Source organism: Eublepharis macularius, chromosome 14 (assembly GCF_028583425.1).
Source record: "Eublepharis macularius isolate TG4126 chromosome 14, MPM_Emac_v1.0, whole genome shotgun sequence".
NCBI lineage: Eukaryota > Metazoa > Chordata > Lepidosauria > Squamata > Eublepharidae > Eublepharis > Eublepharis macularius.
The window spans coordinates 48,841,222-48,858,260 of record NC_072803.1 but is presented as its reverse complement, the minus strand read 5'-3'; the positions used below and the strand labels follow the sequence as shown (position 1 = coordinate 48,858,260).

At 43.0% G+C, this 17,039-nt stretch overlaps 1 protein-coding gene across 1 annotated transcript in view; it reads right to left on the bottom strand.

Moving 5' to 3' along the window:
- EHMT1 (euchromatic histone lysine methyltransferase 1) overlaps positions 1 to 14,012 on the bottom strand; it is a 148,390-nt gene extending 134,378 nt beyond the window's left edge. Inside the window, exon 1 of the mRNA XM_054997507.1 lies at positions 13,992 to 14,012. Coding sequence (XP_054853482.1) covers positions 13,992 to 14,012 — 21 coding nt within the window. The remainder of the gene's footprint in view (positions 1 to 13,991) is intronic.
- Between the last annotated feature and the right edge of the window lie 3,027 nt (positions 14,013 to 17,039).

Genomic DNA, 17,039 nt, shown 5'->3' with positions numbered 1-17,039 from the left:
CAGCCTGGCAAACAAAAGGTTGGCCTAAAGTCAGTTACTGTATTTGTGGCAACCAACACTCAAAATATAAAAAGTCTAATTCGTAGTTCTGTCTCTAAACCACTTTGTAACACCAGCGCATATCTTTGCAAAATTCTCATGTACCTGCCTATGCATATACAGGCAATAAAACAAACAAGAGTCGAGTAGCACCTCAAAGATCAAATGATCTACTTCAGCAAAAGCTTCTGCTTCATTCAATGCAAGATTAACTGCCAGCCAAGAGTAACCCCTTCGTTCAAATAAAATGAGTTTGGGCCTACAAAAGCTTACACTACAGTAAATGTGCTAAGTCTGTAAGATGCCCTAAGACACTTTATTCGTTTTATTACTACAGAAACATATCATGATACAGAAACAAAACATTTTTGGAACATAAAGGTGATACCCCTCCTCTATACAGCTGAGACCTACATACCACCATTTCAAGATAAATCTCTCCCCCTCCCACACCGGTTGGGTATTTCTTTCCACAGAAAATCCCTAACCACATGGCTCAGTCAAATAAATCACACCATTCTGAGAACGGAGGAGAGGGTCTTTGTCTCTCTTCTCCCTGGAGAGGCTACAGTTGCTACCAAAGCAGCCAGTGCCATTAACAAGTTCTCCCTAACATCCACCAAAAGAGAGACACTGTAGAAAACAGAGCCGTCATTCAAATTCAGCCATACTGGTAAAACTGGTAAACAGCAACTGGTAAAACTGAATCTCGCAGTAAACGAGCAGGTAAAGAATTGAAAGTTTGACCACTCAAAACACACACACTCAAATAACATCCTATAGTTACTCATCAATAACCTAGATTTCTTTGAATTGGCAGTGAAAGGAAGGTACATGAATGAATCTTGCAAACTGGTATTCTGTTTCACCCAACACCCCCATTTTAAAGACAAATCAAGGCTCAAACTGGTTATGCAGCATTCACCTTGACCAGTTAAAAATGGAATCTATAGCACATCAGGAAAATTTGCTTGGCAATAACCCCCAGAACAATAAAAATGTAGCAACTGCAGGATGTAACACCCACCCCCCATGTCAAAGCTACAACAACAACATTTGATTCATATACTGCCCTTCAGGACAACTTAATGCCCACTCAGAGTGGTTTACAAAGTATGTTATTAATATTCCCAAAACAAACACCCTGTGAGGTGGGTGGGGCTGAGAGAGCTCTGAGAGAGTCATGAGTGACCCACAGTCGCCCAGCTGGCTTCAAGCGGAAGAGTGGGGAATCAAACCCGGATCTCCAGATGAGAGTCCCGCTGCTCTTACCACTTCACCAAACTGGCCATGACCCATCAACTCTGAAGATGTGGTACTGACTTTAATATGACTAGTCTAGAATAAATAACTTGCAGATGAACTGCTTGAAACTTTTATTTTTGTTTCCCTCCTTCTCTCTCTCTTTCTCACACACACATACACACAAAAACACACACACACAATTGACTATTACTTACAAGCATGCGATTTAAACCTCCTAGCATCTTGTTCACCTGGCTTTGGTGCCCTCTGCGAAGTGTTCTGGGTTAATCTATTAAACATCAGCAATGTCCCTCAATTAATACATTTGACAGAATCAATGCTTCAGCAATCTACTCATTGTTGACATGCTCAAACTAAGAAACAGTATGCATTTCATACCAAATCAAGATGTTAAGAGTACCCCTTTTGTGAAACAGCTGATATACTGAATAGCCCTTGCACAGCAAAAGGTTTTGTCTACCTTTTAGATGTAGAGCCAATTATAATCAGAGTCAAAACGGGAGTTGTGCATTAGAAATCACAGAACAGTAAATTCTGAGATGGCCACTCAGCTCGTCATTCTCCAGCAGCAGAGTCCTCGGTTCTCCCTTTGGTATTGATTTAATGCAATTTCTTTGATTTTATTAGCCATCTTCAACAAATAATTGGAAAGACAAGACTATGTATTTAATTAAATAATTACACATTATTTATTGTTGCTACCATTTATACCCCATGTTTTCTGCAGTATGGAACTCTCAGTCGTGTACACAGGGCTCCTAAGAGATCTCCCAACCAGGTACGGACCAGCCTTCAATCTTTTTAAGTTCAGCAAGGTTTGCTGCAGCACGTACTTTCCAATCGTACCTTAACTGGAATAAATCCCCCAGGAGCCAGAAAATACTAAAATCCACTCTCTAGGTGTTTAGTTTACTCACATATTTAAGACATTTAGACTCTGCCTATTTCCCCATAGGGCCTGATCCTGTAAACTGTACCAATAAGAGTCAGGCTTGTACCTCAAAGTTTGCAATTACAGAGGTACCAAATTAAGCCTGGACTATTTAGTAGTCATAATTTCAAAGTCATTGATTTCTTGAGGATTCCCAGATGCTTAAACTAACTTGTCTGAAATATTTATGACAAAGAATGTTATTTGAAGAACTGTTCACTGATAGTTAGATCATATCAGCTTTTCTACTACTGCAAGAAGGAGAGAGGCCCCATTAGTCTGGATGGGTATGCCAGGGATCAGGTTTTTAGCCATGTGGGACACAGGGCTGCCAGCTCCAGGTTGGAAAATTCCTGGAGATTTGGGGGGTGGAGCTTGGAGAGGACAAGGTTTGGGGAGGGGTGAGATATCAGCAGGGTATAATGTCATAAAGTCCACCATCCAAAGCAGCCATTTTCTCCAGGGGAACTGATCTCTACGGCCTGGAGATTAGTTGTAATTCTGGGAGATCTCCAGCCACCACCTGGAGGCTGGCAACCCTAGTGGGCTGAAGTCAGGAGGGACATTAGGCAAGATCGCCCCCCTTACTCCTCCAGAAAAGCTTACAGAATACAACCCACAGTCAATTATACCAGTTTTATATTTTTTATTATAAAGCCCCTCCCCTATTTATGGGCACCTCTTAAGACGCTTGAAGTTTCTTCTGCACAAACATTTATCCCTCATTCATGGGGAAGAGTTTTGATCCCAATCTTTTTGGCAAAGGTGGCAGAAGTCAAATCCATATTATGAGATGGTGTCAGCGCAGAACAGATGCAGCCTCCACCTTGTGCCTGGGTATGATCAGTCAGCCAGGTCCCACGGGATTCAAACTGGGAGATGGGAGGGGTCGTGGGGAGGCGCACATAGGAGAAACTTATTGTGTGTGCATGCAAAGTCCACGTGCACGTCAGAGACTTTGCTGTCAGGCGATTTTAAGCAAAAATACCCCCTGTGGGGGCCTTCCCTTCCTTGTCGCACCAGGAAAGACATGATTCCTGGTGTAACAATGAAGACTCCAGAGCTAGCAGGAGCACACTTCAGACCTCCCATTCCCTGCACTCCCCCCACCCCGACCAGGTAAGAGGCAGCGGGGGGGCGAGGTTGGGAGCAGGAGATCTCCCACCCGAACCAGGGAACCTGGGAACCCTATGGTATGATCTTGCCTTTAAATTAACTGAGCACCTGCACAAGTTGCTTGCATCTGTTCTTAAACAGAAGACAAATTGTGGAATATGAAATTTGCCAGCTTCAAATACCAGTATTTGTGAAATCAGCAATACTAACCAGCAGAAACCTTGACCTAGATAGTCCATACCAGCCTGATCTTGTCAGATCTCAGAAGTTATGCAGGATTAGCCCTGGTTAGTACTTAGATAGGAAGTCTAGGACTGCTACGCAGAGGCAGGCAATGGCCAACTACTAGGGCTGCCAAGACCCCCCCCCCCCAATGAGGATAGGGGATTCCCCCTGCTGCTGGAAGCAGCAGCGGGGGGGAAATGAAAAAGAATTATAAGGCCTCCTCTACTCACAGTAAGTTCTTACCATAGAATTCTGGCAATTCCTAGAGCTACCCGGAAGTAGTGCTGATGGCACTAATCAAGCTTGGCTGGTTCCAACACAACTGGCTCCAACTCTCTTCCTCTCCTTTTGTTTGCTGGCGCACCAGATGCTACATTTTGCTTTGGGGGGTTTGGGGGGGCTGCCTATCTCTAACGTAATCTATCCCGAGCTCTTTCAATTAAGAGTGTGATAAAAAATATAATACATATTTAAATAATAAATGAAAGATGTAGGGGCACAATACATTTAGCTAAAGGCTGGGAAAAACCTGTCCTCCGGAAGAATTTGTTCAGTTGGGGGGCTAACCTAGACAGGACAAAATATGAGACAGATATTAAGGGAGGAGGCTATGAAGCAGCCCGTTCTTCTGAGTTCCAAGCCTGGTTGTACAGCTAGAAACACAGTTTTTGCTTTCTTTTAAGATGGGAGGGACTACAGAAGAGAATGAGTCTACAGTTTGCACTGACTGCCAAATGCCAATTAAAACATAATCTATACCAGTAGCCAATGTGATTCTCTTCCAAGAATCCAAACCCAAAATGTGCCAGATATATGCAACAACCATGCTTACTGTGTCATGCAAATAGTGCAAAGATCCCCTTCAGTTCTGCCCTCTTGTCTGGCCCAGGTTTGCCTGCCAATTGCTTAAGATACTTGAATCTTCAAGCCTTACTTCTGTACCACACTAGAAAACCAAAAGTCCTGTCTGACAGTTTTATCTTTACTCACATTAGTCTACACAGAGTAGAATATGCCACTTACCTGACTATAATCCTAGTCTAGCCAAGCCACTTCGAGTCAGGTAGCCTCTTTCCTCTGCATTTGCTTCAGCCTCATCAGTGTGTCACCTACAAAATTTCATCCCTTTACTGCATGCTGACTAGTCAACTGCTTGCAAAACAAGACCTTACATTTCCTGCGTTAACCCTTCAATCCAGTTTCTTTTTTCCTTTATCCGTAACTCAAATTGTGGATGGCCTAAAGATGGCACAATTAGATTCAAAAAATTTAAAGGAATTAATTGAACATCTCGCATTCACATTTGCTTGGCCTCCAACTGATTTTCCCAGCTCAGCTAGCTGGCTATGCCTTACTCACTCCCCAACCATTTTGCCCAACAGATGTGAGACTACCTACCATATTTTTCTAAAACTGGGTGTAATGGTCGCAATATGTTGAATTGTGCCCAAGAACTGAATCAGCCCCACTCCATGAATGGAAGAAGGCCACCTACATATACAATTTAATTCAAAGGACCAACTTGATGACTGCCACAGAAAGAATATGAAACACAATCATAGGTGCAAAAAAATTACATGACTGTGTTGGAAATAACCTAGGCACTTAAAAATGTGATGCGGGTCACATAAACTTAGCTTTAATTATTTTTTCCCACTGTGACATTCAGTATAGCAAAAGTGCTAAGAACATGAACTATGATCCAGGAAGTGATTGATCTCACCTTAACCACAAACTCACAGCAGGTTCAGTCAAGCCACTGTTCTTTCAACCCCACAGTCATGATATGGGGCGGACAATACTGGCTTACCTTATTAGGCTGTTGAGACTTACTGAACTAATAATGTACTTAAATCCCGTATTTGGCCAGTATCTGTATCAGGCATCTGACGAAGAGAACTTGATTCTCGAAAGCTTATGCTAAAATAAAATTGGTTAGTCTTAAAGGTGCTACTGGACTCTTTTAAATCCCAAAGTAGCCCATGTGTGGTGTGCAGGGAGGATATCTATATTCTGTATAAGACTTCTTGATCTAGAAATGCAGTTCTTACTTTACATGTGGACCCCAGTTTGAATCTTGGATAAGCCCAATGGCAGATGCCTCACAGGAGGGTTTACATTCAATGGCAAAGAGTCCCACACTTATTTGGAAAAGGATCTGGGGTCACAGGGCTGGAAAAGTCTTTGACCTGATTCTCTGGAAAACTGCTGCCAACCAGAACAGGCAATATTGGCCTAGATATACCAGTGGTGTGAATCAATATAAAGCAACTACATAGCATTTAGGAATATGCCAAAGTGAGTGTTAAAAGGTTATTTGAAAAACCGACACTGCATTTTACCAATCTGATCCAACACCTAGAAATCTGAAATATTTTCTTCTAGCCCTGGCAGGCTGGATGAAGGAAGTATAATAACTGTTAACCATTCTCTGACCCTAGAATTACTGTCTTCTTTGTGCTTCCTGAACATAAAAGACCTTGTGTTGTCAGCACCTTGCAAAGGTATTGTTGATCACCACATAACTGCAAACAGTATTATGCAGAACATGTTCTGGGGGGTGAAATCCACGCTTAAAAAGAAGGACTATAACACACACAAGCCCAGCGCAAATCTTCTACTTTCAGCTGTGATGAAAATTTATTGCACTGGGACCCATCCAACCAAAGTAAAAAACTTTTAAGTCCCATTTAATTTAACAGAAGGGTTAAGCATCTGCTTAAATTTTCTTCCACTGAAATCGAAGAGATTTAAAAAGGTGTAACTTTGGCTCATTCATGTCCCATGCTTTGCAGGGACACCACAGTATCAGTTTCACCACTGCTAAACAGAGGCAACTGTGTCTGGAATGGACTATTTGAATCTCATATTGGAGGGGGAAACAGTCAAAAAGGCATCCTTCTTGTATACAAAACTTCCTATCCCTAGTGGTATATTTAGAGCTGTGCTTTTTAATCTCTGGAGATACTTGGAATTATGAATATGATGGCTAATTGCAACTGTGCATTCAAGGAAGTTGGCAGACACAGTTTTCTCAAAAGATTTGGCGTCTAGATGAGATATCTTCTCCAGCGTTTCTCAGGGCTCTATAAATGGGAATGCTAAGAAGAGACCAAAAGGGTTTCCTCGTGGCAGCAAACAAAATCCACTGGTTAAAAGGATAAACTGTCTTTCAGAGCGTGCCAGTTTACCCTCTAGCCATTTTCCTTCACTCCTTCTCAAGAGCCAACCAATTTCAGTATTTCATCGCCTAGTCTGGCAAAACCTGATCTGGATACTTTGCTCCTGTGTGAATTCTTTCCAAAGAATCCAAGATGAAAAGAAGTCAAAGAAGCAACTGCTCATCCCAAAACAAGCAACCAAACAACAGACACATTTGCCTCACTGGAACCTTCGACAGCAGTGAACTTGCCTGTCTTCTTCTGTTACCCATTTAAGGTCTGGTACACACTCACATTACTGGAAAATCAGGTGATAAAATAGACTGTGCACGTAGAGTGTCATCGCTGTGTTCCCTTATGTTTTAAAAAACTTCCCTTGAAATGGAAAACCAGCACAGCAGCTATTAGAGAGAGCAGCTTTCTCTGCGCAGCGTTTGTTTTCTATCTGCAGGCAATTTATACAAAGGAACATTCAAAGCTGGGATCCGTCAGTACCCTTCACTCAACCACCTCAGCCTTCTACCTCATCCCCATATAATTCACCTGCATATGGGAATGAGATCTAATTCAATAAACACACCCAAGCCAGAGAATAAAAGGGGCAGACCTTAGTCTGAGAGCCTGGGTTCAAACCCCTGCTTGGCTGTCAAAAAGTAAAGGTATTTCAGTGTGAGCTCATCATATGTTAAAAAAATTCCTGGTCTACTTAATGGGACTATTTTAGGGATGAATGGTTTTAAGTATTTGTAAAATGTTCCACATGCAAAAAAATCCAATGTATAAATAAGAAGTAAATTTTTTTACAGTTATAGTCAAAAATTAGCTTTCAGTGAAAGCAGTCCTCTCACAACCAGGCACCAGGGCAATTGTGGTAACCCCTCCTGTAATACCTTGGAGTATGCTTCCCCGCTGCTGGAGCCTGCCAAGGAATTCCCCAAACCAAATCTCCCACCCTTGAAAAACCAAAGAGCAGGAGAAAAAATTGCCACCACAGTAACACTCTGGTAAATTTTCCCAGTCTCTATGGTTTCTACCATAGAGATTAGAAGCAATTCTTAGAGAGTCATTCAGACACTGCCCCCCTCCCCCCAATCTCCCAGGCAGTGCAGGAAACTCTCTCTGGAAGACAAACAGAACAGTACTTTTGGGCAATCTCTCTTTTTTAATTCACTAGTTGTGCTTCTGCTTCCAAAGAAATAAAGAAAGGGAGCTGGGGATGGGAGCATATGGGGAAGTTTTGAAGTCCATGTCCTGCTTGTAGATCTTCCAGGGGCATCTGCTTGGGCTCCAGCTACCACCTGGAGGTTGGGGACCCTAGGAGTGGTGATGCATGTCTTAGCTCTCTAGTCTAGCCTTGCCCACCTTGGTTGGCTAAATATCAGGATCTCTTCACAAATCCTTTGCCATGTCTATCCTTTTCCACCATTAATTTGTCCAGTGCGCCCAACAAGAGAAAGCCAAAGTTTACAAATGAGTTAGCAACCTTTATTGCCTCAGTTCTGCTGGAGCTGAGGAATCTGCGTAGCTTTTCTTGAGTAGTTTCTCTGCCTGGCAACCACCAGAAGAGTTGGGGGGGGGGTGTCAGTGTCCTGGGAGAATAATTAAAAAGAAAAATAAAGCCTTATCCTTTTATTGGGAGTTTTTATCATAAGAGTTCTGGCAAATCCTAAAGCTATCCAGAGGTATGGTAAGACCTTCCAATTTTACCACAGAGCATTTCCTAGATCTATCTTTTCTTACTTTCAGGCAGCTCTAAGAATTGCCAGAACTCTATGGTAAGAACTTCCTGTAAACAGAGAAGCCCTTATTTTTCACTGCCACTTCCAGCAGCAGCAGGCAATGAGACCTGGGGCGGGAGATCCCCCGTCCCTGCTAGAGCTTTGGCAGCCCTAGGATGGTCACTGAGAGGAAACAAGAGGCTGGAGCAGAGAAATAATTGGTTGGATCCAGCATGAGAACTAATAAACCACAATCCTGGAAATGGTTTAGTTCACCACAGCAACACCACACCATCATGCTAATGGAAGTCAGCAGCATAGTAAAGCATCAGGTTATATAACCCACACATGAGTCAGTCAGAAGCTGCATAGTTAAATTTGGATTTGTCTGTTTGCAAACTCAGCTGCAGTGTCTATTTAAATAATAAAATAATTATTTGACTTGGCATTTTCTAGTCCTTTCAAACACCCTTGGTCTTCTGTGATATGGACAAATCATCTACTATTTTGTCCTTTCTTATCTTCCTTTCTGTGCCCACTCTGTGCCCATATAATAAACACATGAAGTTGCCTAATACTGAGACATACTCTTGATCTGCCAAGCTCAGAATTGTCTACTCTGATTGGCAGCAGTTTTATTGCTAGGAGTAGAAATGTAATGTATTTGTAAACTCTTGTTTTTTGGAGGCCAGTAATCTTGGGGAAATTTTAAATATGTGCAACACCTACATTATTAACACAGCTATACTTATTTTTAAAAACATAAAATGCATCATTTATAACCTAAAATTTATAACCTATAAAATTTACTATTTGGCTGATTTATGAAATTTTGCAGTATACATATATTGGTTTTCTACAAGCAAATTGCAAATACCAGAGAGAGTCACAAACTGTGGCACTCTATGCTACCTTAGCACATATATCTTAGCTGTTGCCATCTAAGAAAAAATGTAAAAAACACAGAATTTGTACTGAAGAAAAGTGTGTTATTTGGATAGAAATGGTCTCATTTAGTCACAATACAGCTATCTGGATATCAAGTTAAACTTTATAACATTCAACTCTTCAACAGTGTATTATTGTCATATACATTATAGCATATGAACTGGTTGGAGAAAATTAATTAAACAACAAATATGTGCTTGAAAATATGGTATATATGTTCATAGAATGCCCAAGGATTATCCATATATCTAATTCTCATCAATCCAGAGACTGGAATCATGAACAGACAAGACAGATCTTGATATGAAATCTTTTTTAAAAAATACCCACTGTGGGTTAACATCCCCCAAAATAACAGAAGTAGCATCTGCAGCTTTAAAAAAACAATACCTCTGTGACTGTTAACACTGCCAGTGTTAACAGTGTTAACAGTGTTAACAATAACACTGCCAGTTCAAGCCTTGGTTTCTGTCAGTAAAAGACAGAGAGAGGACGGCAGGGTCCTTTACAGAACTGTTTTGACCTTTGAGTAGGGTTGTCAGGTCCCTATACTCTCCTGTCGGGGGGGGGGGGGGGCTGGCACTTACCTCGTGCCAACAGTGAGGTCTTCAGTGCAATGACATCACCCCTGGAAGTGATATTGTTGTACCAGCCACGGGAGGACTCCTACACTTTGTGCAGGGCCAAGTCAGCCCATTTGGGGTCCAAATTGGGCCCCAAACAAAGGAATGCTCCCATGGCCAGCATGACAATATCTCCTCTGGAGGTGATGTCGTCGCGCCTCTTGGAAGCATGCACACAGCGCACATTCCTTGGGTGCCTGCTGATGGTGGGTAACCTTTAAGAGCTTGCCACCTCCCGCTGACCACTGGTGGATTGGCGGGCGAGGAGGCAAACCCCCAGGAGGCAAACCCACGGGAGAACTCTACCTTTGAGGGAGGATTCACGGGGGCCAGGCCCAGCAACAACCACACAACTTGCATGACGTGCCCAGCCCTGCCTGCTGACTTCTGTCCAACAGCAGCCACCTCATGCTAGTTAATGTTGTATAGTGGTTAGGGTCAGATTAGGATCAAAGATCAAATCCCCATTCTGCCATGGAAGCTCTCTCAGCTTAACCTCTCACAGGGCTGTTGTGAAGATAGAAGAGAATGATGTAAGATGTTTTCAGTGCAATCCTATGCAGAGTTACTCCAGTCCATGCCCATTAATGGCAATGGACTAATTCCTCATAGGATTGCTCTGTTTGGGTCTCCATTGTAGAGAAAAGTGGGGGGGGGCGCTAAATTAAATAAATAAATAATAAATATAGCTGAAGATAAGAGTGGCAGATAAAATGTAAGTTGATGGATAGGCAGAAAGGAAGGAAGCAGGGAAAGGTGAGGATATGGAGAACTGTCAGGAGGAGGGAAAGAGAAAGTAGGGTGAGGAAGGGGATACCATAAAAAGTGAAGTGCCTCCAGAAGTCCTTTCAGGTTTCCCATTGTGCAACTCTCCCCGCCCTTGCTTGGCAGCCAACACCATGCACTCAGGAAGGAAACTGAACTCAGGAAAGCAAATAAAGGTAGGTTGGCTGGTACACAGGCAGGAGAAAAAGAAGCAGGAAAGAGGGAGAGGCCACATGGGATATCAGGGAAGGGAAAGAGGTCATCGTGAGGAGGGGGAAATTAGATCCCCCCTCCACAAATTCTTGTGGGTCCCCTGGCTATCGTTCTCTAATACTGAATATATTAATGTAAGAAAATCTTCATACCACACATTCTGAATGAGTAAAAAGCATGTCACTAAATTCCAAAAGAGAAAATATTTAATAAAAATGTTTTTTCAATACTGTCCAAAATTTCCAATGGAAAAAATGTCTTTTTCTCAGGTGTGTTTAGGCCACCACATGTCTTACTAGAAGTAATTTATTTCGTCTGTGTTTGATTCATAAATTGTCTTCCCTTCTAGACTCTGAGAACCTATCCTTGGTTCTGTAACCTCTCCACAGCACCACTGCAATGTGCTCTCCATGGGGCTGCCCCTCTAGAACACCTGGAATCTTCAACTAGGACAGAATGTATTTATTTATTAAAATATTTATATCCCACCTCTCATCAGGGCTCAAGGCGGCTTACAAATCACAAATTAAAATATGCAAAATAAAACAAAACACCAAATAATTTCCCCTCTCCCTTCAAAACATACCTGCAGTCTACATCCCATTAAAAACTCTGTAAAATGAAACACTCTTGCAGCCCCTCCTAAACATTTCTAGAGATGCCTTCTCCTCCTCACCTGGGACTGATTGCTTTCTTAGAATGCTTTGACGCTAAGTGCAAGTTACATTGAATTGAAAACAATAGCACTGTTCACTTATTTGCTTCCACCAGAACTTCAAGGTGATGGTTGTGACCTTAAACGCCCCTCACAAGATGGTATCTATATATCTGAAGTACCACCTTTCCCTGTGTCAACCCATGTTTTAATTGCAATCTTTAGCGTTCGTTCAGTCTCACTTCCTCATCCGGCTCATCTTTGTTGGTTCCCTGATTTTTTAAATGGGTGCCCTAGCACAGTATATACAACTGTCTTCTGGAAGTGGTATGCAAGGATGGCCTTTTATAAGACCTGCATGTCCGTCGTTTTCCACAGAGCCTTTCTTACGATGGAGCAGTATCCTAGTTCAGTCAAGAATTGCATGCTCACAAGCAAATGAAATGTCCCGTAAAAATGTGGAAAATTACTTTCTTTCTTCCCATTACATATTAGGATGTGAGCTTGGACTCATAATAGCTCATACTGTAATACATAGAGTTAGTCGCTCCTGTATAATGTTTCAAACTATGTTCCTTGATCTGTAGTCATGACTGTAACTCCCTTGGATTAGCAGGAAACATGAGCTATAAATATTTTCATTTATTTTTATTTTACTTCGTTTATATCCCGCCTTTCTCCCCACTAGGGACCTAAAGCAATTTGCATCATTCTCCTCTCTTCAGTTTTATCCTCACAACAATCCTGTGAGGTGGGTTAAGCTGAGAATGTGTGACTGGCTCAAGATAGGGATCCCAGGTCCCCTGTTGGGGGCGGGGGATCCCTCACTCCCACCCTCTACCACCACTCACCTGGCCAGCGGGGGAACTGGCCTTCTGAGGTGCTGCGATGATGTCACTCCCGGGAAGGATGTCATCGTGCCGCCCCAAGAATGCTCTTGCACTTCTCAGCGAGCCTGCACAATGACATCGCTTCCCGGAAGTGATGTCATCGCAGAAGCACACGCATGTGAGGAGCAAAGAAGAGTGTTGTGTCCCGTCCTGTCCCCCCACCAGGAGGGGACCTGGCAACCCTAGACCAAGGTCATCCAGTGACCAGCCATGGCAGAAAGGGGATTCGAACCTGGATCTCCCAGATCCTAGTCTCGGGTTGCTGTGTTGGTCTGCAGTCAATAAGCAAGATCCAGGTCCAATAACACTTTAAAGACCAACTAGATTTCCAAGGCATGAACTTTCAAGAGTCACAGCTTTGACTTTCCAAAGCTGATACCTTGGAAATCGAGTTGGTCTTTAAGGTGCTACTGGACCCAGATTCTAGTCTGACATTCTAACCACTGCAACTTTTCAACCAATTCAGTTCTTTGGTAGCTAGTAGTTTGGGGTTATTAATAATTTGGAAGCTACTTCAAAAGTCAATTTGACTGACAGTTCATAGTTGTTCTGCAGAACAGGGAGGGAGAGCAAGGCCCCTCTCATTGGCCAGTTTTCATGACCTGGTATTTATGAGTCACTTTCCATTCTCTGTAACTCTCTCATTTATTAATGACAACTATCTCAATTTTTAACTAATAATAAAAAGTATTAATACTGACATTAACTAATACTATCGTTAATAAAGGGTTTATACTAATAAATATTATTATAAAAATAAAGAATAAAATAGGCCTCCAATCAGAATTGCAATTAATGGTGCTTTTGCATGGAACCCCCCCCCCCAAATACAGCTATAGAATGCTGGGGGGGGGATGACCCTTCCAGCTCCCATTAACTACACGTAGAGGCCCCGCACTTAGGACAACTCATATCAGCCACTGGGCCCCGTGCCCTGAATAAAGCATACATGTAGCTGCATAGATTTCCTTTCCTTCCTTGCCCCGCCTTCTCACTCAGCCCCGGACCGAGCATGGCTAAGCGCCAACTGGGCTTGGATGGCAGCCACGCCGAACCCGGGACTCTGCATAACCGCCGCTTCTTGTGCCACCCTGAAACCTGCATGGCTATCTTACCCTACGCCTCTTCGCAATGACAAGTGCTCGTTATGCAGGGTTCCGGGTTCTCTTCTGGCCTCCCCTCTCTGCTCCCACCGCTCCCCCCACCCCCCGTACGCACACAATGGCAACGGCCCGCGCAGGCTTCGCCTGAGAGGAACCGGGCTGAACCATAATATAGCGAGGGGGGGTTTCAAATGAGAAGAAGCGAGCCGTGTGCAAAGCTTCGGTTAGACTGAGCTTGGTTTTGGGAGATACCATAGGAGGCCCAATCCCGCCCTTCCCCTCGTTTCTCTTCCGCCCCCGCCTGGGGGGAGGTGGACTCCGCCGGCGCTCGTACTCACCTCAGCATCCACTGTGGCCATGGCCGGAGCAGCCCCGGAGCGTAGCCCCGCCCCCTTTCGGAGGCTTCCCTCACTCTGAGCGGGCCCCTCCCCCACCCGCTTCATTCATTCGCGAGGGAGACTCCCGCCTCCTCCCGAGAGTAACTGCGCGTGCGCGGCGCCTAACGCACGGCAATGGCGCCGCCCTCCGCGGCTGTCATGGCGGCGCCCTAGGAGGCTCGATTGCCGTACAGGGATGTTCTGCGTGCGGCGCTGAGAAAGCACATGGCCGCGGGAAGGGCAGGCCTTGGCTACAGCTGGTTGGAGGGGGAAAGGGGGGGAGTAAAGCAAGTGTCAATGGCTCCTGGCACGACGGAACGATCCGTATCTCTATGGAAGAATGCATCCCATACGCTAATATAATAAAGGTTTCCAAATTTGTATTTGCATACCCTATCACATTGTTTATCGAAATGTCTTTGAAATGGACTGTAACTGACTTGCGCTGTGTAATCCGCCTTTCTCAGTGGGAAAGGGGGACTATAAATTACACAAATTTCGGCCTTCTTCACTAGTCAGTTCCATGGATTGTATGGAAATAATTTATATAATTTATAATTATATATATAAATTATTTCCATATAATCTTCATATATATTATATATATATGAATCATTTCCACATAATGAATTTCCATATAACTTATTTCCATACATATGAATTATTTCCATATAATCTCTGTATATAAAGGAAGACCAGGCCTGCAGTGGCAGGGAATGGCAAATCGCCTCTGTTAGTCTGTTGCCATGAAAACCCGGCCGAGGGTCACCACCGTAAGTCAACTATGAGTTGAGAGCACTCATATAATTTATATGAAAATAATTTTTGCGGTGGGGCGAGGAAAGTGATGGGGGGTGACCCAGCAAAGAGCACCATGGCACCTTAAATACAGATTTATAAGCATAAGCTTTCATGGACCACCACACTGTCTTGACCAGATGCATGTTGTCCTCATTCTCAGTTGGCAAAGACATTTATTTCTATTTCTGTATTTTACATTTTTATCCTGCTTTTCATTCCAAAAGCAGGCCCTAGGAACTGAAACCCAGTGCAAATAACAATTAAAAGTCAGTAATGAATTAAAAGTGTTCCTTGGGGAGGGGATTCTTAGCTGGAGCTGGAGCCAAGCATGCACTGGACAGGTGCCTGTTTGTTTCCTGCCTTCACTCTGATGTCTTCATAGGTGGAAACTGGATCGATATATGTGAAAAACAAATACTGCTACAACAGCAAGAGGAATAGTGAGGCCAGAAGGGCCAGTGATTCAAGGGACAAGTACAGGGCTTTTTTCAATGGGAACTGTGGAACGGAGTTCCAGCATCTCTTAAAAATGGTCACATGGCCGGTGGCCCCGCCCCCTGATCTCCAGACAGAGTGGAGCTTAGATGAGGGTAATCTAAGCTCCCCTCTGTCTGGAGATCAGGGGGCAGGGCCACCGGCCATGTGACCATTTTCACCAAGGGCAATTTAAACTTTAAAAAACACCCCCCCCTTATTCCAGATGACCCAAAGTGACATCATTGTGCGGTCTTGAGTTCCACCACCTCTTTTCCCAGAAAAAAAGCCCTGGACAAGTATATTCTTATGTATTGGCTTAGCTTCTGTCTGAGCTAAGCCTCCTGGAGTCTTCATTACCATTGGTGTTTCCTGCTGGCAGCAGACAATCCGTGCTGTATAAAAAAGTCCAATCACAGTACTATACAGTTAATGCAAACTGAGGATTCTATTTATGTGTGCATATTGGTTGTTGGTTAAAAAAGGGGCGTAACTGGTGTGTATATAGTTGGCTCCTGTTGAGCCTGTCGGTGTCTGTCTGCTTCCATTTCTCAATAAAGCTGTTACTATGAGCTGAAATCTCTATTCCTATGAGCTAAAATCACAATACTTAATATATATCACATGCTGAGACCTAGTGAAAGAATCTAATCAGAGTGGGTATGACTCACAATCAACCGCTTGTAATGAATTGGCAAAGGAGATAACATACTGTACAGAAACACCTAAATCTAATTAAGTCAGTTCTGACTCACAAAAGCTTATGCTGTAATAAACCTGGTTAGTCTTTAAGTTCTTACTGGAGTTATGTTTTATTTTTCCTGCAGCAGACTAACTCAGCTACCCCTTCATAATTAATAAAAACCCACAGAAAGAGATTTGCTTTCCGGAGTGAGCTATTCACTCCCAGTCTTTATTAGGCCCAAGGTTGATAGCTTCAAACCTGCCAATGAACTCCAACACAGCAGCTTCATGTTGGAATGTCCTGTTGAATAGACACAATTTCACTAATCCAGCCCCGATCTTAAATAAACACACTCTTATTTATTTGGTTCTATTGTTCTACATTAAAAACGCTTTACAGTTCTTGGATTCTTTTCAGTAGCGCCAGGCTTAGTTTGAATATTCATTTTGTCTGATGAAGAGTTCTGTGAAACTTCAACAAATGGAACATCTTTCAACTTCCTGGATGTTTTTTAAAAAAGATGCCATCTGTCTGTTTCTATTGCAATTCTTACATCACTTTATCTGCCTATGGGGGTGGGGAGGGAGGAGGTTTGGCTGAAAGACAGTATCTTCCCCAGGGACACCCAGTCATCTAGCAGAGCAGGGATTTTGCTTTGGTTTCCTCATGTCAAATGCTGCACTGTAAGCAGTACGATAGCGTTCTCTGAAATAATACTTCTATTTTTTAATGCCATAAAATACTTTTTTAAAATTAACTAGTAAGAATTAAGTGTGTACACTTATAGATGAGCAAATGAAATACGACAAGCTGGAATAAGATTACCACCACTGGTCACTCCTTAAACCCTTAAAGCACCATGCACGTTGATAGCATTGATTGAATGATACTAACGTTATTAAATATAATAACCTGGAAGAATATGCATTCGTTTCAGTTAAGATCAAAGTTCATGTGAAATTGAATATTCATGAAATGATCCCTAAATGTGAAGTTTAGCCTTGAAAAGCAGGGTTAGGGATGATATGGTTAATTCTTTCCCTTGCATC